The 27,094-nt window shown below is 33.7% G+C and overlaps 2 protein-coding genes across 3 annotated transcripts; one reads left to right on the top strand and one right to left on the bottom strand.

Moving 5' to 3' along the window:
• Nucleotides 1-2: 2 nt before the first annotated feature.
• On the bottom strand, nucleotides 3-4,775 carry LOC116108427 (FT-interacting protein 7). Of its 2 annotated transcripts, none has more exons than XM_031394678.1 (2): nucleotides 2,597-4,775; nucleotides 3-1,238 (listed from the first exon to the last, which is right to left on the bottom strand). In XM_031394678.1, the coding sequence occupies exons 1-2, from the start codon at nucleotides 4,617-4,619 to the stop codon at nucleotides 247-249; spliced, it is 3,015 nt and encodes a 1,004-aa protein (XP_031250538.1). In that variant the 5' UTR covers nucleotides 4,620-4,775; the 3' UTR covers nucleotides 3-246. The 2 variants fall into 2 exon arrangements, with proteins under 2 accessions (XP_031250538.1, XP_031250537.1); XM_031394677.1 differs by having other exon boundaries at nucleotides 3-2,111; nucleotides 3,464-4,775.
• Nucleotides 4,776-19,406: 14,631 nt separating this feature from the next.
• Nucleotides 19,407-25,828, top strand: LOC116108458 (transcription factor bHLH81-like). The gene is made up of 5 exons (XM_031394706.1): nucleotides 19,407-20,067; nucleotides 20,451-20,594; nucleotides 20,696-20,761; nucleotides 25,137-25,205; nucleotides 25,447-25,828. Exons 1-5 carry the CDS (start codon nucleotides 19,657-19,659, stop codon nucleotides 25,492-25,494), a joined length of 738 nt encoding a protein of 245 aa, XP_031250566.1. The 5' UTR covers nucleotides 19,407-19,656; the 3' UTR covers nucleotides 25,495-25,828.
• Nucleotides 25,829-27,094: the final 1,266 nt, after the last annotated feature.

The following is a 27,094-nucleotide window of genomic DNA, read 5'->3' as shown; positions in this document are numbered from 1 at the left end:
TATTACTCGAGAATACAATATATATATAACATTGAAAATTCACCCAACAGGAGAAAAATAAACAAAGTATATATAGAAGCCCAAAGAATGGTGGGCTCTGAGAAATCTGGCGGAGTAACTTCTTCTGCTGACGGAGCCATGGAGGATAACAGGGACAAAAGAAAACTGCTGCAGCTTTATTTTTCGGTCTTCTGCAGCTATGATTTATCTTGACATTTACAAGAATGTAGTGACACAGTTGCTGTATCATAGTAGCATATCTGACTTGGCTGGTAATCTTTTGAAGAAGTTGACAGGTACAGCAGGCATCTTGCTCCTGAACCGGGGATGGCGCAGAAAGTAGAGACCAACCAGAACTGCCACCACTTGCAATGGGGTAATATAAATAAACACTGCCCAGATCAACGAGAAGATGATGAAGATAGCAGTAGCTCTTGGGTCACGCCAGCTCAGTATAGCTTGAGCCCGTTCCCCTTGCGACGCCAAATCTCCAATCACTGTCTGCACTCGACCTGCCACACTGCGAAGCCTGTCATATCTCATTCTTACAATGTCTGCAGGTCTTGTTGTCGGGAATGTATCAAATTCCTCATCCAGCTCATCTGGGTGTGTATGGTCTGCTTGTGAAAGACGAGCATCCATGTGAGGTGGGTGCCTTGGCCTGAAACGGAAGTTCCAGATTCCAATAACAAAAAGGTAGAGGAAAATTGTGGGCAGTATCAGTTCTGGATAGCAAACCAGTATCAAGAATAACACGTGCACAAGAATTGTTGTAACCGGGTTTCTCCAGGTGCAAATGTCATTTATCCATCTACAAACAGCTGTAACCCCTGAAAGAAGTGACATTATTCTTTGGAAATTGGCTTTGCTTCTCCTCAAACTAAACATATGGTAATCGACATCCAGCATGTACTCAACTGTTTCGCGCCTAAGTGGTGGCTCTGATCTTCCAAGCCTTGCTGCAACTATCTGCTGGGCCTGATGGCGAAGCCAATCAATATTTCTAACTGGTATTGGCTGCACATAATGCATTTTGGGAAGCAATGGTTTTCCATATTGCGTCACCATGTTTGCCCAAGCTGTACATGTAAACCTCAATGCCAATTGAAGTTCCCCATGTTTCTTCAAACCGGAGGGTGTGAGTACCAGCAAAGGATAGTAATGTGTATATACACGATCAGTTTCTAAAGTCGATAAACGAATTCTCACCTTTCCAATTCTCTGATCTTTTGCATCATCTTTGCTTCCATTAATGTGGTTATTATCAAAAACACCAATTGTGATCACTGTGCAAGGATCATAAACATCCCAGGTATACTGCTCGTTCCATCGTGGAGTCAGAGTGTCAAGGAGTGTTCTAGTTCGGACCCATTTGTTGCCATACTTTGCCACACAATATGCATCAGTAGTTCTACCATCTTTGCTCTTCATAGGCATCAAATTTTTTGCACTCAAAATCCCAAGTTCAAGGATTCCAATGTTAGACTTTCTCAAGTGCTTTGAAGATGGCTGAAGATCACTGCTCAAATGAGTGGATTCATCAAGAACATGGTAACCTTGTTCTAAGCAGAATCCAACTAGAATCTTGCTTGAGAATTTTTCTCTCTTCTTCTCACCTTCCTCTTCTGCCAATGAAGGTTTTTGGAGATTATACCATCTAGGATCTGGCAACTTTTTGACCTCATGTCTTGATGGAACCTCTCTAACTGTAATGTGTGCCCTTCCTAAAGTCTCATCCTTGCCAGGTCCAACTCTATCCTCAACAGACACAACAATCAGATCCTCAAAAGGCTCAGATGCCACATACATAAACTCATCTTTCCATATCGGATTTCGCGTCTGCAAAGGCTTAGTTACCCTCATCTGATTTCCAAGACGAATTGTAGCATATGCCTCCGGGATTCGCCCTTTGTCAGATGCCACAAGATCCTGTGCTTCCAAGACATTAACTCGAAGGTAATAAAGCTTGGGAGAGAAGTAAACCTTTGATCTGGTGTTAGATAGATTTGAGTGACTAATGCTGTGTGCATCAGAGTGCCATGCCTCAGGAAATGACTCATCAGCTTGTGTTCCCATCCAAACTGCAAGCATAATTTCACCTTTTGTTTTATCTCCCTTCTTGTCCACCNCGGGTTTCTCCAGGTGCAAATGTCATTTATCCATCTACAAACAGCTGTAACCCCTGAAAGAAGTGACATTATTCTTTGGAAATTGGCTTTGCTTCTCCTCAAACTAAACATATGGTAATCGACATCCAGCATGTACTCAACTGTTTCGCGCCTAAGTGGTGGCTCTGATCTTCCAAGCCTTGCTGCAACTATCTGCTGGGCCTGATGGCGAAGCCAATCAATATTTCTAACTGGTATTGGCTGCACATAATGCATTTTGGGAAGCAATGGTTTTCCATATTGCGTCACCATGTTTGCCCAAGCTGTACATGTAAACCTCAATGCCAATTGAAGTTCCCCATGTTTCTTCAAACCGGAGGGTGTGAGTACCAGCAAAGGATAGTAATGTGTATATACACGATCAGTTTCTAAAGTCGATAAACGAATTCTCACCTTTCCAATTCTCTGATCTTTTGCATCATCTTTGCTTCCATTAATGTGGTTATTATCAAAAACACCAATTGTGATCACTGTGCAAGGATCATAAACATCCCAGGTATACTGCTCGTTCCATCGTGGAGTCAGAGTGTCAAGGAGTGTTCTAGTTCGGACCCATTTGTTGCCATACTTTGCCACACAATATGCATCAGTAGTTCTACCATCTTTGCTCTTCATAGGCATCAAATTTTTTGCACTCAAAATCCCAAGTTCAAGGATTCCAATGTTAGACTTTCTCAAGTGCTTTGAAGATGGCTGAAGATCACTGCTCAAATGAGTGGATTCATCAAGAACATGGTAACCTTGTTCTAAGCAGAATCCAACTAGAATCTTGCTTGAGAATTTTTCTCTCTTCTTCTCACCTTCCTCTTCTGCCAATGAAGGTTTTTGGAGATTATACCATCTAGGATCTGGCAACTTTTTGACCTCATGTCTTGATGGAACCTCTCTAACTGTAATGTGTGCCCTTCCTAAAGTCTCATCCTTGCCAGGTCCAACTCTATCCTCAACAGACACAACAATCAGATCCTCAAAAGGCTCAGATGCCACATACATAAACTCATCTTTCCACATCGGATTTCGCGTCTGCAAAGGCTTAGTTACCCTCATCTGATTTCCAAGACGAATTGTAGCATATGCCTCCGGGATTCGCCCTTTGTCAGATGCCACAAGATCCTGTGCTTCCAAGACATTAACTCGAAGGTAATAAAGCTTGGGAGAGAAGTAAACCTTTGATCTGGTGTTAGATAGATTTGAGTGACTAATGCTGTGTGCATCAGAGTGCCATGCCTCAGGAAATGACTCATCAGCTTGTGTTCCCATCCAAACTGCAAGCATAATTTCACCTTTTGTTTTATCTCCCTTCTTGTCCACCAATTTGTACCATTGAGGAGCCAATGGACTGTCCGGTGGAACTCGAACAGGGACTTCTGATAGATCAAAATAAACCTTCCCCACAAAATCATCCTTCCCAAAATCCTTATCTTTCACAATCACTTCCACCAAATTTGACTGCAATCTCTCTTTTGAGAAAGCAAAAATTTGCTTCCATACTGGGTTCTGATTCTTCTCCAAGTGTTTGGTAACACCTTTATAATTCCCAAGCTTTACTTCCACATAAGGGTCAAGACTCCCCGAAACATCCATTACAGGAAGATCTTTTGCCTTAACCACATTCACATACAAGAAATGCATCGGCTCAACCAAATCATAAGTACTCGATGTCTTGTCGCCGCCTCTGTATCTCAGTCTAGCTGCAAGCGGTGGACTAGTCTCCACCAAAAGAAATTCTGGATTAGTCCTTGGCGTTTGCATATGCATTACACTTGCTGCAGGCCCTGCAGCTTTGGCAAAATCCATTCTTGTCTCCACAGGCTTTTCCTTCATATCAAAACCAAACACAGCTGGAGCTGGAGCTGGAGTTGGAGCGGCTGTTGCAGTCCCTATAGAGTGAAAAGTCCTCACTTCTTTTTCCTTCTTCTTTTTCTTCTCAAACTGTTCACTTCTGATACGCTCATCAAAATACCTGTTGGGGTTTATTTCTTGCAGTGGAGTCTCTTGACTACTCTCAAAACTACCACCACCATGATTTGTTGGTGCAGCAAAACCAGACTCATCATGAACTGCATAAAATTTTAGAGCTATATCACCTTTAATATGAGAGAAAAGGCCACGTTTCTCAAGAGGGTATCGCTGAACATTGGCCTCAGACTCAGATAAAGGGATAGAAACACCAGAAATTCTAACTCTGCCAAGAAAGTTCATGTGATGACCATGGCCACCTTTGGGGTCATGATACATTGTAACATGAATTGTTTCATTGGGAAGATCATGGAGGTTGTGAATGGTGAAAACAAGGGCTTCATTCCAAGAAGGGTTGAGGTCTTTTGGCTTGGTTTGAGTCCTTTGTTTCTGCCCATCAAACTCTACTTCGACAAAAGGATTTACAGATCCTTGACCATCTTTGGGCATGAGATCAGTAGCATCAAGAATTTGTACCACCAGCTTAGCCATGGTGGGAGGGAGAAAATGAAGATATGTTTTTGTTTGTTTGATCTAAAACGAAGGAAGAGAGGTGGGTGGTGAAAAAGTAGGAGTAAAGAAGAAGACAGAAATGGTTGTAGGAGAGGGGGAGAAAGAAACAAAGAATAGGGAGACTTCTGTTCTGTACCACACTGCGGTTACCACGTCGGTAATACCATAAAAATCATTAACCATATTAATTATAAAAATTAACGATAAATAAGTAATGATATTGATTTGCGATAAGACTGATGTTATACCACCGCGGTATTTTAGACTTTTCTCATATAAAGGAGGTGAAGATGATGAAATGGTGAATTTGAAAATGGAGAATGACGACAGAAACATTATGTTAGAAAGAGAGTGTGTGGTGGCCCCTACAGACTCTACTTATTTATTCATTCAAGGGGAGATTCTGGTGGGTACAATTGTTTGTTAATGATACAAAAGGGGGGGGTACATGTAATTATCTGGGCTTTTAAATGATGATCATAATGTTTGTGGGGTTTGATATACATTGGTTTAATTTAAAAGGAGGGTGAAAGTGATATTCTTGAAACATATAAAAGTGTTTTGAAAAAGCAGCCTTTCACTTTTTAGAAGGATCTCTCCTTTTCAGGGGAATTAGGCAGATACATTATTAATACAAACAGTCTTTTCCCTTGGGCCTAAAAGGTCAGCAATTTAACAGGGTCCAGCTTTTCCGTATCTCAATGGATTGCTTCTTTTTCTTTCTTTGCATTGAATGAATTAATAAAATCTCATTTCACCTACCTTCCATACCCTCCTTGTTAGGTAACTACATTATGTCACAAAACATTATTTACTATTTAAATTTTAGTGAACGAATTTTTCCCACCTAAGGTTTGCCTTAACGATATTTTTCATCCAAAAAGTTTCAAAATATCACTTTCTCACCCAAAGTTTATATTTTGTTAATATCTAAAACTGATTATGGCCGATTCCGATGGGCAAAAATTCTCTCTGTCACTATTATTTGAACCTCCAAACTCTTCTCTACAAGAATTCTCTCACTCTGACATCTGATTTTTTGTCAATTACTGACAACCGCCAAAGCTAAGGTTTTCTGTTCTAAGTTGATTTCGTTATTCAATGGCGAATATTCAATCTGTTACCATCATTTAATCACTGGTCTCCACTCTACAAAACCTCTCTTACTTGGCTCCTAGTAACTCGCCGAATGCAGTTGAGAAAGTGAAGTGTATTTTAGTTATTAATGGAATATAAAAATTTGGGTGGGGGGAAGTGGTATTTTGAAATATTTTTTTGTGGGAAAGTCATTAAGGCAAACCTTGGGCTGGAAAAAGTCATTTACTCTTAAAATTTTCATATTTGTTCTGACTCTATCCCTGATCATAAGGTATAGATTGTTAACCTGCTTCGCATTAATTTTAATATTTTTGAATTTGTTTTGGGGTATGTATATAACAAGTTTGAGACTTTTAAATATGAAAATAAGTTGCCTTTTGGATTTATTAATTTATTTTCATTGTTTTTATGCCTCACAAGCCGAATTCTTTGAATAATCTAATTTTCCCACTTTGAAAGGCATCCACATGTTTTATTGACAATCTTAAATTTAGTAAAAGTGAATTGTCATATTTAGCCATCCCATTCCAATCTAATAGAATGCTTTTACAATTATTATTATCTTTTTTTTCTTTTTTTTTTTTTGTAACTGGGATATCTGGGTTAGCTTACGCGTACCTCAACTAATCTTCAAGGTCTATTGAACACTCTATAAGCATAAATAAGGTAAGTTACAATGTTATTATAGTAAGTGGTCTCAAAGTTTAAATCTAAGAACTCAATTAAGAGAGCAAACCCCTTTGACCGGCAAACTAACCCCTCGAGATTTTTATTGTTTTTATGAGCTCACCCAAGACGAATTCTTTGCATGATCTAATTTTTTGACTTGTAAAGGCATCCAGATGTTTTATAGACAATCTCAAATTTAGTGAAAGTGAATTGTCATATTTAAACATCCCGTTCCAATCTAGGTCATTTTGAAACCTTGAAATGCTTAACTATCTAAATATTTCAATTCAATGATTGAGACCGATCTATAAAATGTTGTTAGCCCATTGAAAAATATTGATGTGGTGACAAGCTAGGATTGGCTCCGCCTTTTCAACAGTCACATTAAAAAAACTTTCTTTTAAATATAATTATATTTGTATTTTTCGGTTTTATTATTGTTAACTAACATTAAAATACAAAATTTCATAATCGTTTACTTAAAATTTTGTTTTTAATGTGGGTGTCAAATAAATTGATATCCATCATCATCGATGTTTGTATTTTGAACAAATGTATACAAGAGTACTTTTGAAGTATTGGTGACTATTGATGTTTATAGGTGGAATTGTTTTTATTTAAGGAACAATAGAAATGGAAGGATAGCTCAAAAATAATGACATTTTATGAGTGGATTAGGGCGGCCAATAGTTATGAAGTTCATTGAGAGATGCTTCAATTGACAACCAATATTGCCTTGTCTTTATAAATTGATAGTGGAATAATATTTCCAACAAAGGCCCACAAAATAAATGGCTTATAATGAAAGAGAAATATTCAAGCTCAAAGTAAAAAAAGAAAATCTAGATTGTAATATACATAGGGATGTCAATGAGCCAGGTTGGGTTAGACACTAAGAAATTCATCCCGATATCCATCTCTTTTATGAATATCCAAATCCGCCCTATTATACATTCTTAAAAATGGGGTGGGTTTGGGTTTTTTTTTTAAAGAAAACCTTGGATCATCATATTTGATCCATTTTTTTATATAGAAAAAATTAAATCTAACACAATATATACAAACTATTTCTTATAATAAATTAATCAAAATGATAAATAATAATTTTAACTATCTCATATAGAATTTTTATCCAAAGTTTAATAATTCTACCACCAAAATTATCCAAAAAAATAAATAAGTAATATTAAATTTAATCATAATTTTATACTAAACCAACGCCAATCCAGCTATTGCAAGCAAGAGTAAACTTTTGTTAGTAAGAATTCAAATCTGAATTTTAATAAGAGAGACACTTCATGTAGATATAAACTCTTGCTCAATCGCGTTGGATGGTTCTCATTGGGTTGGTTTAATTTATACAGATGAATTAAATACTATACAAGTATGGTCCTGACTAAATTAATGTAAGAGGTTCTAGACTGAAGAACTTTATTATCGTTATTATAATTATGATTATTATATTAATCCAAAATTAAGAATAATTTAATAAGAATTTGTGTATGATGTATGAGATGACATGAGATGATGACAGAAAAATAAGAGATAAGTATAGATTTCCTAGTAGCCAATGGTTAAAAAATGAGGTACCTTAGCTACTAAGTAGTGTGTGTCTGCGTGCATGTCCACCACAAAATAAAAACTCTTTCTCTATCTTCTTTTTCATTTTCCCATTTGGCTTTTTGTTGGTTTGATTGCAATTATTTTATTTATTCTTTGAGAAAAAGAAATGACCAAATTAAAGGTCACCCAACTTTTTCATATACAGTTGCCTTCACTATCAATATAAAGTTAGATAGAAATAAACATGTTATTGAGCTACTACTACACTTTATGATGCATCTAAAAATAGAGCCTTTGAGTTATTTGCAAGTTGCAATCATAATTCAAATCCAAAATTATTATAGGTTTTTCTAACCAACTCTTCCTATGATATTAGAAGCAACCTAAATTAATAAGTTGATAATTTTTTTTTAGGTAATTGAGGTATCCAGACCCAAATTGGAACATGTCTAATCCTCAGGGTAACAGAACACCTTAAAAGTCTAATGGACCAAGATAATTATATAAATGAGGTAGGTATCTCTCCTACGACTCCAACACAAGACAATTTGAATATAATTAACCCCGATAGCTAAAGGGTTTGTGATCCAACCACAAGGGGAGAGGTAATAAATGAGTATTGCTAAATGTACACATAAATCTTACAAAGATTTGTATACAAACTGGTGTGACAATAATGAATGAAATAGTGAATATAATAAGTTTGACTTTTTGTTCCACTTATTTTCTGCTATATCAGTTTGTACACAAATCTTTGTAAGATTTGTTTGTACATCTAACATTATGGGTAATAAATTGATAATTTAAGCTTTCAATTAGCAATAAGATATAGTATAATATATTTGACTTATTACACAAACCCCACATTTATTTATAATATACTTATATCATCCTGTAATATAAATTATCAATAATATTATGTTACAAAGTATATATATTGAGATTTCAAATTTATAATTGTAATATTATTGCGACACTATATTAAATTCAAATATGGATCATCCTACTAATAAAGAATATAAACTTATAGTATATTGATATTCTTAAGAGAGATTTCAATAATTCTCAATGAGAAATATAATATTTTGCAACAATGGTCTCATAGGGATAAATGTAGTAGACCATTTAAAAATTCATTTTATTTTTTAAAGAACAATAAAAGCATATTGGAAAAGAATATAATAAAAAAATAAATTATCATTTTAAGTTTATTTCTTAATTTCTTATTCATCATTAATTCTTAAGAAAATGTTTTCCTTTCAAAAACCAAAAATAAGATTCTAAAAACAAGCACTTTTGTAAATGAATTGAAAATCATGGTGATAGTAGTGAGTACAGTGGGAGTTGCTTTCAATATTTTAAGTGACAAGATTTTGACATTTTTGGAAGAGTGTGGATTTTATTTATTGCTTCATAATTGTTAATTAAAGCAACCTTTTCACTTCATTGCTTCATTGGCAATCGCATGAACATACAACTGTCGGCCCAATAAAACTTTAATTTTATCCTAGTAATTTAATTTAATTTAATTTTAAATATATATATTTTATTCCCGATTCTAACACTATTATGACCCCACACCACCATCATTCTCTTCTCCGATCATCAATGACCAAAACCCCTCAAACCCTACTTTCGCCGACCCTATAAATCGCAGACAATCAAGCGATTAGGGTTTGTACATCCGTCATTCCCAAGTCAAATTACAGTCAATCTCAACCGCTAAAAGACTTATTGGCTTTTCCTCCTAAAAAACCCCAATAACTTAAATCGAGTTTGCTCTTTGTTTATCGTCGGAATATAAATTTAAATAGTAAGTAAAGTGATATTTTAAAAATTTATGAGTGGAAAAATGTCATTAAGTCATTATTTGGGTAGGAAAAAGTCGTATACTTTATACTATCATACCAAAAATTATAGTTGTTAGCAAAGGCACAACCTTATTTCCTTAAACCATAAGTCATGTGTCCACAATTTGAGGAGACTTAACAAAGGATGCTGATCCATCCAGCCAACAAATTTTACACCAAAATTTTAACTTTTGTATATACGTATATAACATAAAAATCGTTAAACCCAAAAAAAAGAAAAAAAAAAAAGTGAACAGAAATGTTCATGGTGAGTAGTTGATATGAAATAGTTAAGTAAAAACGGTGGGTGGGTCGGTGTGTCGGTTCCAAAGAGAAAGTATCTAAAATTAAGATATAAGGAAACAGAAAGCCACCTGTAAGTAGGACCCAAATCTTGTCATTTTGTCTTCAAGAATTCGCAATCCAAAACTAACAACCACATTTTTTATTTGCGAACCATAAACATTCATTAAACAACAAACTTTCTGGTGGTGTTTGAATTGGTTAATTAACTCGAATTGGATCCCCAAAACTTGCGCACTTTTGTTTTCTTCCCTTTCTTTAGTTCATAACCCAACTTCGTCTCTTTAACCTAATAAAAATGCATGATTCATCTAGAAACGATTTACATTTATATAAATATTAAATAAATTTGCATTATCACATGCAAGAGGGTACTTACTGTCAGTTGGACTGTAGCGTACTTTTCTATTCTTCTTTTACAACTAATTAATTCAATCTAAAATCATTTTTTTTTTTTTTTTTATTTACTCTAAATGATACGTGGGGTTTTAGAGGTATAGCCTACTTTAGATTTATGCGGTTTTATCTTGAAAATATCCCTTTAAGTGGTGAAGATATATTTGTGCTATTTAAGCGACTAAAATTCTTGTCTCTTAACTGATGTGGCTCACATCCCCTCAAGAGACGAGGGGTTTGTGAGTTTTCAAAGGTATTATCCGTTTTGAGACATAAAACTCGCATGATTTTATCCTGAAAATGTACTTCTAGGTGGTGAGGGTGTCTTTGTGCTATATAAGTGACTAAGGTTTTCGTCTCTAAACTGATATAGGACTTTGACACCAACACCAAACAACTCAGAAAAATTAGAGGATTAATCATTTAGTCTCATCAATACTATACCAAGTAACACTAATTGGGAAGCATCTTACGTTTTGCTTACCACTTAGTGTTGTATTTTGAAAGTAAACAAAGTCCTTAATCTACATTTACCTAAAGCATTAGACCTACATTTGAACCAGGATTCAAAAGGCTCTATTCTCAACCTAAATGGCTAAATCCAATATTCCTGAACATCCGCAGTACTCGAACTTATTTTGACCTTCTTAATCAAACCTAATCCAAACATCATAATCCAAATTTACTTATCTGAATTGGTTAATGTCTTCACCTAAACCCTTAATCTTAATATCAAGTTTCTCCTGGAAAACAACTATAAATGCCACTATTCATATCATTTTTCAAAAGGGTTTTTTATTAAACAACTTTTGTGTCCTACATCATGCAATAGGACACTATTATCTCCATATAGTAATGGTTGGAGAGATATCCCACTAGTTTAAAACTAAAATAAACTCAAAATAATTAGTTGAATTAATAATTGAGAGTAATATATATAATGTTTAAACCTAACAACTAAAATAAGAATATGTGATATTTTGTGTGAATGTATGATTGAGGTGGGTGAGAGTAAGGCCAACACAAGGCAACAAAATGAAAGCATTGAATGAAAAAGAATGGATAAAAATGGAATTGGAATCCAAAAAGGGTTGTAGAGTAGTAGGGTGCATGTGTTGGGTAGCAATTGGTTTTGTTTTGTAGTAATAGAATTTAGAATATTAGCCACATGCAAAAGCACATGTATCCTTTTTCCTTTCTTAAATATCCCATCCTTTTTTTTTTTTTTTCTTGTAACTTTATCACTTCTTGAAAAGTTTTAAGTATTAGATACTTGAATATTATGGATATTCTACTTTTTATTCATCTTTCTCTTTATTCTGTATATTCAATTTCATCAAATATTGTTTAATTTAACTTAATATTTATTAGTTTTATATAGTTTTCTATCAATTTAATCTTATATTAAACTAAAACCCTATTCAACTTTTGAGTGACTTTATGTGAATGATTAATTATTACTTTAAAAAATAATAATAATAACAACCCAATAGCTTGCTAAACCTCAACCCCAACCCAAAAATGAATAATTTCATGGACCACTTAATTTTGAGTTTAATGCAACTTTGAGGGGTTAATTTAAGGGGTAATTATTATAGCAAATATAATATAGAATTTTATAGTTGATTAAAATAGTGAAATTAATTGCATACAAAGCAATAAAGAAACTTTCAAACACATCATCAAAAGATTCTTCAATTCATTTATCTTTTGAGTCAATAAACACTCATGAGGTTTTTTTTTTTAGTTTCATAATATTCCATTTACCCTACTTTCTTCTCTCTTACATAAACATATTCCCAATGTGTTTTATTGTATATAATTAGGCTCAAAATACCCAATTTGGTAGCTTGACTTGACAGAAGCTTTGCTTCACTGTGGGGTATTTTGAGCCTAGAGGCATGGCTTCAGTCCACATGTTTATCATTATTTTATTGATCAAAATTGTCAATTAAATGAAAACTAAAGGTAAAATGGTAATTGGTATAAATAACATAAGTCGAAAAATCGGGTATATTTGTCACTTTTGGAAATTTTATGAATCCTAATTTTATTACCCCCAAACCTAATACGTAAAATTGTATTTTACCCCGTAAAACAGATTTGATCATTAGGGTGCACGACTAAATTGTTTCTCAATCTTTCTGACTCACTCCTACAGAACCAAGGTCGAAAATATTAGGAAAAATCAGTAATTGAGCATCTATATAAGTGTTTGGATGGTTCGATGTTAGAATTTCAAATTTGACAAAATCAATGAAGTATGAGTTTAGTTGGTGATTTATTAACGCTCAATCATCACTCTAATAAGCCGGTTTTCAAGGTGGGAGTCTGCCTTTGTGCTGAAGTGGATGCACTTTTGCCCAAACACCAGAACATGAACGTGAGAATAATGGGCTATTGATGGGGTCGGGCTTACTGAACATGACAATAATGGGCTATGGATGGGCTGGGTTACAGAGTAATTTTTTGCGCCCCACCTATTATCATAATTCTGAATCTGAGCAATTGAAGTAAGCGATATACTTGTGAGCATTAATGGGATGTTTGCTTATTGCTACTATAATTTTTATGTACTAAAACTCTGGCAGGTTCCTCAATAAAGCCTTACTTGCAACAGAAGGATCAAAGCAATATGGAAAGGTGTGTAGCTTTCAAGAAGATGAAGAAGCGAAGGCAATTCTCAGGCTTGTTCCAATATGGATTACAAACTTGGTTTATGCCATCGTGTTTGCACAATCTTCAACTTTACAAAGCAAGGACCTACAATGGACTAATGGGTTGCATCCATTTTCGAAATAACAGCCGCTTCACTTCAACCTTTCCATTCTTCTTACCATGCCAGTTTATGACTCTGTTTTTGTTCCTATAGCAAGGGCTTTTAATGGGAAACCTGCTGGCATTACAACGCTTCAGAGAATTGGAGGTCGGATGTTTATATCCATGGTGATTGCAGCTTTAGTTGAGATGAAGCGGCTTAAAACTGCTGAAGCCGGATGTGACAATTCCAATGAGTGTGTGTTCGTTGATTCCTCAATATATGTTGATGGGTGTTTCTGAGGCTTTCACAATGGTTAGCCTTCAAGAATTTTTCTATGATCAAGTTCCAACAGTATTAAGACTCTATATCTCAGTATTTTTGGTGTTGGGAGCTTATGAGCACCTTTTCTGATACTCATTGGATTGTAATCCTTGGTTAGCAGCTGCAGCCATAAGAAATGAAGAACAAACTTCATCATGTCTTTGAAGTTTGAACTTAGTATTGGTTGTTGAGATCCTTTTAAGTAGTAACTTTTAGGATACCACGGATACTTAAAGCTTTCCAGATAATAATAATTTTTTTCTTTTGTATATATAATTGAAGATGTTCGCGTCAGTTTACGTATACCTTAACTAATTTGTCGAGACTTTAAAACTATCGATCGGATAAGAACTTTAATGACTATTTCTATTAAGGGTCGAGATGAATCAACTTAAAACCTCTTGAATAATACACCCAAAAGTTATAGTTGACCACTCGGCTATCTAGACTTATCTTATATTTCATTGTAATTTCTATTTATTTGATAAAAAGGAAAAGCCACTTGCTTTTAAATCCCAAGTTTACCATAAAGCCATTAATTTTAACAGATTAAACCTCAAGTCCATTTAATATTATGGGAAACCACAGGGCTAATTAGAGTATTTTACCTTTGCTAAAAGATTATTATTTTATCTTGGGATGACAATTAGGCTTGTAGATCTATGGACCAGTAGAACAACACACAGTCGCAAACCCAAATGGGACAACTCTAGGACAAAGAAGTGGGTCCATCAAAGGTTAGGACGAGCCTAGGTCTTTTTATTTTGGGCAAGTCTAAGTTTGAGTTGAATCTAAATCTAGGTTTAGGCCAACCTATCCCAAACATGGAGCCAATTGCCAAACCCAAGCCAGTAAAAAAAAATTATTTTACTTAAATGAATACAATAAATTATTTTTTAACCCATGAAGTAACTAATATAACCTGATGGGCTCAGTGTAAGATTAAAAACAAAAGAGACTATAATAATGGTCTCATTCTTACTCTTTTTACGGGTTCGGATGTGGTACTTGCACCTATTCCAAATTGTCTAATTTCCCCAAATTACCCAAACTTGTAAAAATAATATGTTTTCTTATTTTAAATAAATAGAAAACTCATCAACCTATAAGGTAATTTAATGGAAAAAATTGGTTGATTCTTTTTAGTTTTTTTGGGGAAAAACACGGTCATCAATGTCTTTCATTTGTACTATTAAGTAATTATTTGAAAATTTACCCAATAATACTAACGGCGTCACCGATAACGGATCCAAAAATTCTTGTTAGAGTGAACCAAAATAAAATGTAATAACATATAATATTCATATTTTATGTTTTTAGTTGAAATTGACATAAAAAGAAAAAAAAATTACATATAAATATATATATATTTTTTTAATTTGGGATATACTCTAGATCCGCCCTTGGGCATCACCAAACACGTCATCAAAGATAACTCCGATGGGCGATGGATGTTAGTCGGTGACACCAACAACTTTTTCATAAGTTTTGGTTCAAGATTTGGATGTTCTCATCACTCTCTATACTTAAAAAAAAAAAAATGCAGGTGAATGATATAATTTTGAAACTATGAAGAAGGTAATTGAGATTAGAGAAATTTACTTATATAGTAACACTGATTAAAAATTAAAATGAACAAATAACCCAATCCTAAATTGAATTGTAATCAAGAACCTTCACATGATTTTTGTAATTTATTTGCCTTCATCCTCGCAACCAATCAACTCCAAAGCCACGGATTGCATGGATTCAAGCGACTGAGATAACACAATCGGAATCAAAGCTAAACGTTGGTTCATCATCATTTTGAAAATATCAAGTTGTGTGCATATTTTAGGCTTAATTGGGAGAATTCGTGAATCTCATAAGGAGGAAAATAGATTGAAATCCAAAGTTGAGAATTTTGGATAGAGGAAGCTTGGATTTGACCTTGTTCCAAGAGATGGAGTCAAAGGTAACTATTTTTTCCAATTTGAAGCTTGATATTTAGGGATTTAGTTACGTTATTTTAATTAGGATTTTAATTCTGAGAGGATTTATATCTAAAATCCTCATAAACAACTTTAAGAAATTAACTGAAAGTCCATGTCTTTCAAATCATTAATGGAATACCAATTCCACCCACCATTATTTTCCACTCACTATCAAGACATGAATGGTGGAAATCATTGTATTTACTTTGCATAGACAAATAAGAAATAATGAATACTACTAAATACACAATTTTTCTTTATATTGTTAGATTAAATTCTCATGAATTTCCATAAGCTAACATATTGAACAATTAAATTAAAATCATTACAATGTTTAATATTGCAAGACTCAAGCCACTTGAGCGCTTGACTCGATCGACCAAACTCAAGCCATTCAATTGACTAGGCTCGAGCCACTGGAGTCACTGGACTTAAGCAACTCAAGCGATTGGTCTCAAGCCACTCAAGTTTATTCAAAAGTTTTGGATAACAACTCAAAAACTGATTTGCATTTCAAGTACACGAGTTTTTATATCCAAACACTTATACAATTACATACATTCAACCCATATGAAAATAATATATATTCACATATACAAATAGGAAAGAAACAACATATTTAACGAGAACAAAATCTTGAAAAATTACTTCTATACTTGATGAAATATTATTCTTTGTGTATCAATTTTTTAGCTTAACAATGTGTGTTGTAATTAGGGTGTCAAGGTAGATTGAAGTAAAAGTGAGATGGAATGGGTTATCGAGAGAAATTGAGAAGAGATGATTGATTGCGATCCCAAATAGGGGTGATTATTAGAGTTTTTATCTGACCGATAGTTTCAAGTTCTAGAAGACTAATTGAGAAGAGTGCAAGCTGGTCCGAACACCCTAGGTCATAAAAAAAAAAAAAAAAAAAAAGGGTTATAATAAGGTAAAATTGAGTAAGAAGATGTGAAGGAGAATCCTATTCCTACACACTCATGATCTAATTCAAACAAGAAGTGAAGGTGGTGTCCACCATTATATAAAAAGTAAAGTAAAAGTCTAATCCGTCCCTTTACTTTTCTTAATTAATGTTTACATTTTTGGATAGCTTCTTTTTCCTCCTTAATTTTGCCTTATAAAGCACCTATATCATATCTCCCTTTTTCTTTTATATTGGTGCGTGCCCTTCACGCTCCTTCCATTTCTATCCCTCCCCCTCCCTTCTTCCCAAATTGCTGATGTCATTTGACGTTATTGCTTTGTAGGGGACATCCTTACTCTTTCTATAGATTTTCATAAGATATATCTTAGTGACCTCCCTTGTAGTTTTAAACTTTACACTTACATCCCTTACTTTCTTCCACTAGTTAAATAAGTTTTGAAATTCCATTAGCAAAATAGCGTTTATAGTTTTTGTCCCTCAAAATTCATGATTATTTCTTCTAAATTATTTTATTTTAAATAAAGTCAAAGTAGTTAAAATAATGTTAAGACTACTAATCAATAAATGTTAATTTCATTATTTTTATTTAATTTTCTTTCTTGCATGTTCTTATTAATAATGTTGTAAGAACCAGCCAAATTCATGAATTTATTTTATTTTTTTCACTTGATTATTAGAATTGCAGTGATTCTCAGCTTATACACATAGTTAGAATTATAAAAAAAGGGGGGGTGGAAGAGAACCCAAAATAATATTAATTTTCGGCACTCCTTTTCTACGAAACAATATTACAAAAAAAATAAATAAATAAAAACATTAAAATTCTTCAATGAAAAAAAAAATACAAACCCATTAGACCAATAATAATTTAATGATTAAAAAAAATGCTTAGCTTGGCGAAGCTCAATTTTCCCTACTCAAAGGGTAAAAATTATATTATTTAAAACTTAGAGAGGTCATTGAACCCACCAATTTTGCTTTACTATGCTCAGATAATTATTACAAATCTTTTATTATTATTATTATTATTATTATTATTATTTTATTGTAACGAAAGCCTTGAAATAGGTTTAAAGAATTTTTACCATTCCAAAAATAAGTAAACCATACCGAATGACACTTACTATTTCAATAATCACATAAATTAAATAAAGATTTCATCTATCTTAATCATGTTATAATATATTCAAATTGATTATATCATATGAACTTTTTATTTAAATCCTAACCGTATAATTATTTTTTATGGATTGAAAATTTTACGAGTAATATCAATGTTTTATATGATCATGTCACAATATAGGTGTAATAGTGTTGTTCAACCAATATTTTAGTTATAAATAACAGTATTTTTGTTTTATGACACCAAGTGTACCATTTTTCAATTAATTACTAATATATAATTATTTTATATTATAAGGTTACTAAAATTTGGTTAAATGTAACAATCTAATGACATTGTACCATATGATGTCCTCATTTTATGTTATAAGAAGATGATTTTCAAAATCTCAAGCATTATTTATTATTAAAATTAATATTTCAATTATAAAATGTGATATTGGCAATATTGTATTTTTGGGAGAATTTTGTAAATATATGAGGTTTGCATTAATTTCAAGCATATAAAAATGTCCATTTCTAATCATAATCACAAACCACCCATGCCATTAAAACGTCACCGTTGAGCTGTTTTTTTTTTCTTAAGACCATCTTACCCTTATAGTTGGAAAGAAAGAAACACTCACCGCCCACTGCAAGTCTCGGTCAATTTGACCATTTTTACCTTTAAAATAGTAAATTCACCCATTTTATTAATTATCATAAAAATAATCTGGTAGTTTTCTAAGTTTATAAAGAACTATCAAAATTTTAATATATATATTTATTTAATTATAACCTTCATCTCCATTCCATCCGAATTGGATTTTTCATTAAATCATATCAGATCTTTTAATAACCCAAATTGGACTCAATTGCTAACCAAAGCTCAAAACTAAATTAATAATAATAAAAATACTGTTTTTCTAAGCAAAAACCCATTCAAAATTCAGGATAATTATATAAAAAAACAGAACCTCCAAATGTTTTGTAATTAGTAGTAAATATTCACACTTGTAAGAAATAAGACCTTAATCTTTATTCCATCAATGTTTTTATACCTAGACCAAGTCTTGACCCGTTGATCGAGTTTGGTCCTCGGGTCGGGCGGCCTGACTGGTATGACCTGTGTGCCAGACCGATGATGTCAACTTTAAAAATTAATAAATTTCTAAAATAAGTCCATCCAAATCTAAAATCAAAACCAAAATAAATAAAATAAATCCAAAATTGAAATTCAAAGAATTTTAAAATATGCTATATTGATGTTATGCTGGCATCATTGGTATGAGTGTCTAGTCCAATTGGTCAGACCGACGATTCGACATTGTTCCACCGATTCAATCTTGGGTCAATCTGGTCCAACTGTTATAATCAAGTTTAGGATATACTCGAACCAAACAAGGGTCCGAATCTCGGTCGAACCGATCAAATTGGTCCGAGTTTAGACAATGCATACATCTTCGTAAGGTTTGATTAATTAACATTTAACAAAAGTCCTTTTAAGATTTCAAAAATAATAAAAATCTCTTCATTATTAAATTTTAAATATTAAAAAGATACATTAGTAAATATTAATAAGCCAATGACATATACATATATCTTAACGCTTAAAGAAAATTTAAAAAATATCAGATAAATATTTGTTATTACATATATGGAATGTAAGGCCGATATGATTTAACTAGATAGAATTCTTCACTCATAGCCGGGGTAGAGATGTCATTTCAAGTGGAAGAAATAATAATGGAGGTGTAGATGTACGGTAGACATTCGCATAATAAATGGGGGAAATGGAATCAGTGAAGAGATACAAAGAGAAGAAAAGAACAATCTGGCTGCTCTGCTCACTCTCACGTCTATGCCAAATATAGAGCAATAAACAAAGAAGATAAAGTTACTAACTTAAACAAAGCAACTACAGAAATAAACACTTCCATTTGTTTAAGAAATACAACAAACCCCACCCCTCCCCCCAAACAAAAATAAAATAAAATTAATTAATATAAAACCCAGCAAAACCAAGCAAAGCCCATCACTGGTAAGTGTGCAGATGCAACCAACAGCTGCCGGAAGTAGCAGCTCAAACGCCGGTGCTGGCGGAAGTGGAGGTGCTGCTGAACTGAGTCGAGGACCTGGACTTGCGCGGTTCCGCTCAGCTCCAGCCACTTGGTTAGAAGCTCTTTTAGAAGAAGAAGAGGAAGACCCATTGAAGCCTAACCAGTGCTTGACTCAGTTACTCAATAGTGGCGGTGCAGCCGATCCAGGACTCAGTCAATTGGAGCCGGTTAGTTTTCAGCGCCAAAGCGGCTCTCCTGCGGATTTATTTGATGGGTATTTTTCAAACTTTGGAATCCCAGCCACTTACGGTTACTTGTCTCCAAATATTGATGTTTCCCCCTCCAGTAAGAGACCTAGAGATGAAAATACTCAACAATCTTCGCCCAAGTTTCAGTCCCATTCGGTAAGCTAAGTTTCATCAGTGTAAGCTGCTTAATTGTTCTTCAGTTTCAATGTCTATTTGTGACATCCTGGCCTATTGTTGAAGTTATGGGTTCGAATCAAGAGGGACGCACTCTAAACTCCACTATCTCGACAGTGGGCCGGGATGTTACTCTATTTCTTTTTTCAGAGCCAGAAATCCCTCGACCTCACGAAACTTGTGGGATTATAATAATGGCTATTGGTGGCCTTGAGGGGATTTGAACCCTTTACCTCAAAGCTGGATCCTATGGGGATTTTATTTTATCTTTGTTTTTTGATGAAATTTGGAAATGATGGCAAAGGGTTGTTTTGTTTAAGAAAGAAATTGAGTTAGTGTTATGTGGTGGTTTTGATTTTTGGTAGAGAGGAGAGCAAAGTGGTCAGGCACGGGGTGGGGTAGCAGGGTTGATGGATATGGATATGGAGAAACTTTTGGAGGATTCAGTGCCTTGCAGGGTGCGTGCGAAGCGTGGTTGTGCTACACATCCTCGAAGTATTGCAGAGAGGGTAAGAAGTCAGTTTAGCTCTGCTGAATGTGGCAATTTATGAATATGTACTGTATGTGTTTGAGTTAAGCTCTATCTAAGAATTTCTATTTTGTTTGTTAGGTTCGGAGGACACGAATTAGTGACCGCATAAGAAAGCTTCAGGAGCTTGTGCCAAACATGGATAAGGTAAATATTTGGATTTTATTGAGAAGAGAATTCTTTGAACTCAAAGATTTTAGTTAATTAATTTTGGTAATGGCTAATAGGCCATAGGGACATCTGTATACCTAACTAAAATCTCACAAATTCTGCTGAAATGTAGGATACAATAGTTGAATCATTTTTGTAAGATTGAAATGACATGGAACGTTAGATATCTCATTTAGACCTATAAAATTCACATATTTTGTTTTTAGAACCACTAAATATGCCTCTCATTTCCGTGCTTAAATTGTACCTTTTAAATGTTTTACAGTTTCGTTATGTGCTAATAGTCTAAAGTGATTTTGTTTGGGTTAGGCTTCCAATAGTTCTTTGATACTCACATTGCCTGAGATCAATCTGGCTACTGATTTTTGTCTCATCTAAATTATTCTTTTGAAATCTAGCATTGATTGTGATATTTGACTGTTGAAAAATCAGTAGAAAATTGAAATCAAATATCATAATAGAAGCAGAAGAAATTTTAATCGGCTTACCTGATATTTTGTTTGTGAGGATGAGAATCACCTAATTTATTGAATTTATAAAAACAACGAGAACCTACTTTCTTTTCAAATGCTCTCTGTTTCATCTCTAAACCATAAGGTTACAAAGAGTTACATTATCCTAAACATGTCTTGAGGTAGTCCCCAATCTTTGCAAAGCCATCTCAATTGTCTTCCATGGTGCAAGTTTATGTTATGAATTACATTTATCCTAATTCAATATTTTCTTTACCCAAGATGATAAGTTTTGAAATATAATTTTCAAGAGTCATATTGGTAAAGGATTCAATTCTTTAAGAAACCTCACAAAGATATGGACTAAATACATATATTCTTTCTCCCTAGTTCTGTCCATCAAGCACCTAGAAGATGACCTTGGTCTTTCTTTTCAAACCTTCTTGATCGAAACTTGTAGACCATGCCTGTGCGTCTTGAAAGAAAAAGGAAGAGAAAATGGAACAAATGAAACCTTTGCCAAACTCGGGCCTGGGCTCCTATTAAATGGATATTGAGTTAAAAGAAAACAAAAAGGGGAAAATGTTGCTGCAGTAGGAGTATTGTATACAGAAGGTACTTAAATTAAACGTTGTAATGTGATTAGAAACATAGTTGGAAATATATTGCATCCCTGATCATTTATGATAATGTTAGGAACGAAGTAGATCAGATTTCTCCGATATTCTAAAAAATGAACTGAAGATCTACCTTTTCTGTTTGTATGCTTAACTGATTCAGAAATCTATTTCTCAATTATAATATCTACTTATACTTTTGTACATGGAAGAGAGTAAGAAATAACTCTTTTTCTTTTCCGTTTTCTTAGAAATACAATCCATCTATGTATATTTTTTCGTCGATTAGATGTCACTGTAATAATTTCTGTACTAGTATAAACTTATCTATTTTAGTATCTCATCAATTAAGATAGTTTTATATGTTTGTTGAAGAATTGCTAATCTCTTGATGAACTGCAAGTTCTTATTTTCCACTTTGTTTCTCTACTAACTAGTTACGTGCAAAGGTAAGGGATTTAATAAAATTTCTAAAAGACCTAGAAATAGAATATCTAAACTAAGAATAAGAATATCTAAAGAATGGGATCTAGATCAATTTGTAATTTGATATTAATAAAGGACATTTTATGGAAATATTTTTTGGTGGAAGACAAGTAGAAATTTAAAGCAAAGGGTACGTGATAACTCAGACACTGTTAGCCATATATTATGCGGCAATAAGAACCTAAAAATTCCTAAATTATTTTTGATTATTAGTTTCTTAATGCCGCATAATATATAAGGATAGAAATCAATAGAGCCCATTGAAAGTCACTCCAAATTCCCATAAGGACATCTGGCCAAGCTACATATAGAGTACAAGGATTAGTTTCAGAATCTTGAAAGTTCACTGTCGTTAAATTCTCTCTCTCTCTCACACACACACACAGAGACGTGTGTGTGTGTGGGTGCAGGCAAAAACAGCTTGAGGAGTGAAAATGGTTGGATTTGTGGGTGAGAAAGGCATACTTAAGAAATAAGGAACAAAAGAGGTGTCTTATCTACAATAGGATAGCGGAGAACGTTAACTTTAACGGAATTACAAAGGTGGAGTATGACAATGATGTTGTGAAGTTATGTAATCAAGAGACATACCTGGAGTATTAAGTTTATTCTCATGATCTTGGAAGTACACTCTTGTTGAGTGGTGTTCTCTCTCTCTCTGCACACGGGTGAAATTAGTTAGAATATTGGATGAGAAAGGTGTGCTCAAGCAATGGTAAATTAAAGTGGCACTTTTCTTTTTGTTTTTAGCTATAATGATACTATGGAGAACTTTAACATCGGAGAATGTATGATGTTGGAGTATGTTAATGAGGTTGGAAGCCAACAGTTTAAGAGTAGAGATGAAATTGATTAATTAGTCTTTAGGATCGTCCCCATAATTTTTTTTTTTGATGTCTGACACGATTTTTTTTAATATATGAGGCTATTTTGAAATTAGCTAAGTCTACACCTTGAACCAATTGAATTGCTGTTAGGATACTAGGGCTCTAGTAATGACAAATTTTAAAAAATAGAACTACAAAAAATTTTGAAAAAATTGAAAAGAGGTAGGCTACTACTTCGAGGGGAACTTCCTCTGGGAGCCAATGTTTATTATTTTATTCCTTCATATTATAATTGATAGGGTGTTGGTTGGAATTTTTAGAACTCTATACTAAAAACAAAAATAAACAACACATGAAAAAATAAAACAAACAAGTAATTTAGAAGGAATTATAAATTAAATAGGGTATCCCATCTCCAGTGTCAACGAAAAAGGAACTACAGATTCACAAATATATGTGATTCCTGCCCTCAAAGTCAGCCTTGTCCCCAAGTCTATCAACTAAGTAAGATTATGGTTTCATCAATCTCCATCCTGTGCATTTGAGTAGTTGATGCCAATGCCATCAAAATCTCCAACTATTTCCACCATTAAAAGTCTCTTTTTGTTGTAATGATGCCCTTTTTTCCACTTTGCATCACAACACCAACATAATCTCGTAGCTATCCGCTCCTTGAGCCTTTTTTTCCAACAGTCTTTTTTGGTTATTTTGAATGATTATTTCAGTTCTTTGTCCGAGGTCTTGTCAATAGCATCCCACAAATAATAAGTCTCCTCATTGATTTTTCTTCAAGCATTCTAGCAAAGGATATAGTGCTTGTCACTGTTCAAGTTTGTACGTCTTAACATCGTGTCTAATGCTAGAAGGAAGGCCTTCAGTAAAGGTCCTCATTGTTTGATGTTGAGACCAATCCTGAGTTTTATTGGATAATCACTCAAAATGACCTTGATCTTCCAAAACAATTGTTGTTTGTAAAATTTTAGCTAATTCCTCGTCCATATTCTTATTTTTAGAAAGACCAAGTCACAGAATAAGACCTTCCATATATTTATCCCATGTATAACATGACAAAATTGAAACCACTCATACCATTGGATGGAGAAGCGGTCAAGGTTTATGGAAGCCATCTCTACTTTCAACATCTAGTGTTTGATTAAAATGAAATAAGAAAAAATAAAGAGAAAATGTACTTATGCACGAGATATCCATCCTATAGGACCACTTCTTATTATGGAAACTCCACTTTCATACGACAATGTTATTCTTGTTGGTTAAGGATGTCATGTCAGGTGGTTCAGCATGTTTTGTAATTGACACAAAATCTGAACAATTCATTCATGATATGTCAATAAGCACCTGTGTGAATGTGCTAACCTTGAGGGATCTGCTTTTTATCAAGTTGTCTTAGGAGCTTTAGTTCTTGTCTCCCTTCTTGTGAAATTTCGGGCAAGTATTGGTAGGAGCCATGGGGTATTACAACTTGTGGAACTCTAAACTAACAATAAAATGAATCAACATTCTAGAAAAGTAGAAAAAAAAAAAAAAAAAGGAATTATAAATTAAAGAGGACATCCTTCACAAGGTCAACTATGGAAAAAAGGAAAATATAGATTCATGGAATTTCATCAATTGCCATGTGTACTTATAATTATTTTTTTCTTTATGTTCATGTTGCATTCATGGTTTTGGTGGTATTTGATCTCATGGCTTGCATGCGAGGAGCTATATTAGGAACTTAAATACGATTGTTGGTTCCGTATTTACATGCTTAAGCTTTTGGATTAAATGATAACATAAAATTGTATCACAGTTTACAATTTTACAGCAATGTTTGACAAGAATGACCTCATGTTTTCTTATTAAAGAAATTAAAGTCCTTTCCTGTATCGTTTGTCTGGATATTGTAATTTGCTTTTCGACAAGGAAACTAATCAAATTAATTATCATATTTTTTTTTTCTGGTTTGCAGCAAACAAACACTGCAGATATGTTAGAGGAGGCAGTAGAATATGTCAAGTTTCTTCAAAAGCAAATTCAGGTACTACTAACATTGAACTTGCTAATTATTTATTTAATTTCGAAGAGAAGGCTTGTACAAAATTAAAGTTCTGGAGTCTAACAACCTTACTGGTCCCCTCTGTTATAATTTTTCTTTCATTTTCTCATCTTCTAGTTGAACAAGTAAATGCGTAGATGCATTGTTGTTAGACATTGAAATCGACCTTTTGATTTAATTTCTGACTCCAGTACAATAAAAAGGAAAATCTTTGTAATGGCAGGAACTCACGGAGCATCAAAGGAATTGCAAATGCATAGAGAAAGATTAACCTGAAGAAGGTACCAGATAATGTAATTATTAGATATATAAGGTTTTGGTCGGGATCTATCATTGTTGTTTGCAATAATATGTCACCATCTTGTGTTTTAGCTTCTTCCTTTATATTAGATGATTGCCTATTTTGTGGGTTCAATATAACCATAAAGTCCATGATCAGGACTTAATTCATTTTGGCAAGAACTGTTGTTTGAAGTTCACTGATGTGGTTGTAGTTGTAAATTTATTGTACACAATAATATAATTTAAATGTACCACCTAGCAACCATTTTTTTGGTTATTAATAATTTCTTTGTATTCCGGAAGAAACATGAAGGTATTCATGTACTAAATTTATCATTCTATATATATATTCATTATTTCACTGCCATAACTCTCGCACCTTCTCACCAAAGCTTTTGTTGTTGCAAGAAAAATCATATTCTATATCTACTGCCTTTGAAACGTGACCATCACATTATCCCAACCTTAAAGGCAAAAGGGAAAGAAATAATAGAAACAAAAAAGGTAAAGGTATGCATAAATTCTTTGAATTTGTTGTTTTAGAATTTGCATTCAGACCTAAATAAAATACATATTTCTTTGAAAAAATGTTTGAATTTTGAGAAATTATAATAAATTCCTCATTTTGACGAGTATGTTTTGAAAATCGACCCGAACAATGACTTGGTAAAGGAGTCGAGTCTCGAGTCAGGCGGTCCAACTGGTCTGACCCATGGATCGGATCAGTGACAACTCATCATTATTTATTGTACCCCATCACTCTCTTTCCACGGTAAAAATGTAAATTAAAGTCACACTTATCCAACGCTCAACCACACTCAATAACTTTATCTTCTAGAATCTACTTCACCCAACCCAACCCTAATAAATTTAATTTTCTTATTTTTGACATTAATTATAAATTTTAACATGAACAGATATTTAATAACTTGTTTGCAAACACTCTATCCCCACATTTCTTCTCTCTACCATTTCTCTCTTTACCTTCTTTCTTCCCCCTCTCTCTCTCCCTTAACCTGAAATAGAGGAAGTAGAATCACCAAAGAAGTTTTAATGTCCACCCACGGGCCACCTCCTCTAAAAGCCTTATCTTTTCTTTTTCTGTTAAGTTTTCAATTTTCTTAATTATTTTTTTCTCTATACCTAGTTGATGTTTTTTTTTTTCTGAACTAATTAAGCTTGTAATACACAAACCATTATCAAAGTTACATTGTAAATTCATCTTCTGTGGTTTAATTGCTCCTGTTTCTCATATCTACTAGCATTATGGACTCTTGTTTTCTTTTTCGGTTATTGTACAATTCTTAGATCTGTTTGTTTATTTGAGTATCTAGAAAGAAAAAAAAAGTAGGTGTTTTAATTTTGTGACCCGGTTTACTGACTAGGCCGGTTGAATCGGCTTTTCGATACTATTTTGCCGGTTCAAAGCCGGGCCATTCCGAATCAAACGTTAAAAGTGGGTTTAAGAGGTTCTTGGATCAAAGAAGGGATTGGTCGACGGTTGGACCGACTGGCCTGGTCCGGGTTTCAAAACAATTTCGAGTTGAAAGATCAATATCCAGATAAATGGGTCGAATGAGGTAAAATGA

This window comes from Pistacia vera, unplaced genomic scaffold (assembly GCF_008641045.1).
Source record: "Pistacia vera cultivar Batoury unplaced genomic scaffold, PisVer_v2 Contig564, whole genome shotgun sequence".
NCBI lineage: Eukaryota > Viridiplantae > Streptophyta > Magnoliopsida > Sapindales > Anacardiaceae > Pistacia > Pistacia vera.
The sequence above is the reverse complement of the archived record's forward strand: the minus strand, read 5'-3'. Positions and strand labels throughout refer to the sequence as shown.

Coding starts and splice junctions, on each gene's coding strand:
- LOC116108458 (XM_031394706.1), top strand. CDS start 19,657: ATGCAACCAACAGCTGCCGGAAGTAGCAGCTCAAACGCCGGTGCTGGC. Junction 20,595..20,695: donor CTCGAAGTATTGCAGAGAGG/GTAAGAAGTCAG, acceptor TTTGTTTGTTAG/GTTCGGAGGACACGAATTAG. Junction 25,206..25,446: donor TTCTTCAAAAGCAAATTCAG/GTACTACTAACA, acceptor TTGTAATGGCAG/GAACTCACGGAGCATCAAAG.
- LOC116108427 (XM_031394677.1), bottom strand. CDS start 4,619: ATGGCTAAGCTGGTGGTACAAATTCTTGATGCTACTGATCTCATGCCC. Junction 2,112..3,463: donor ATTGGTGGACAAGAAGGGAG/ATAAAACAAAAG, acceptor ACAAGAAGGGAG/ATAAAACAAAAGGTGAAATT.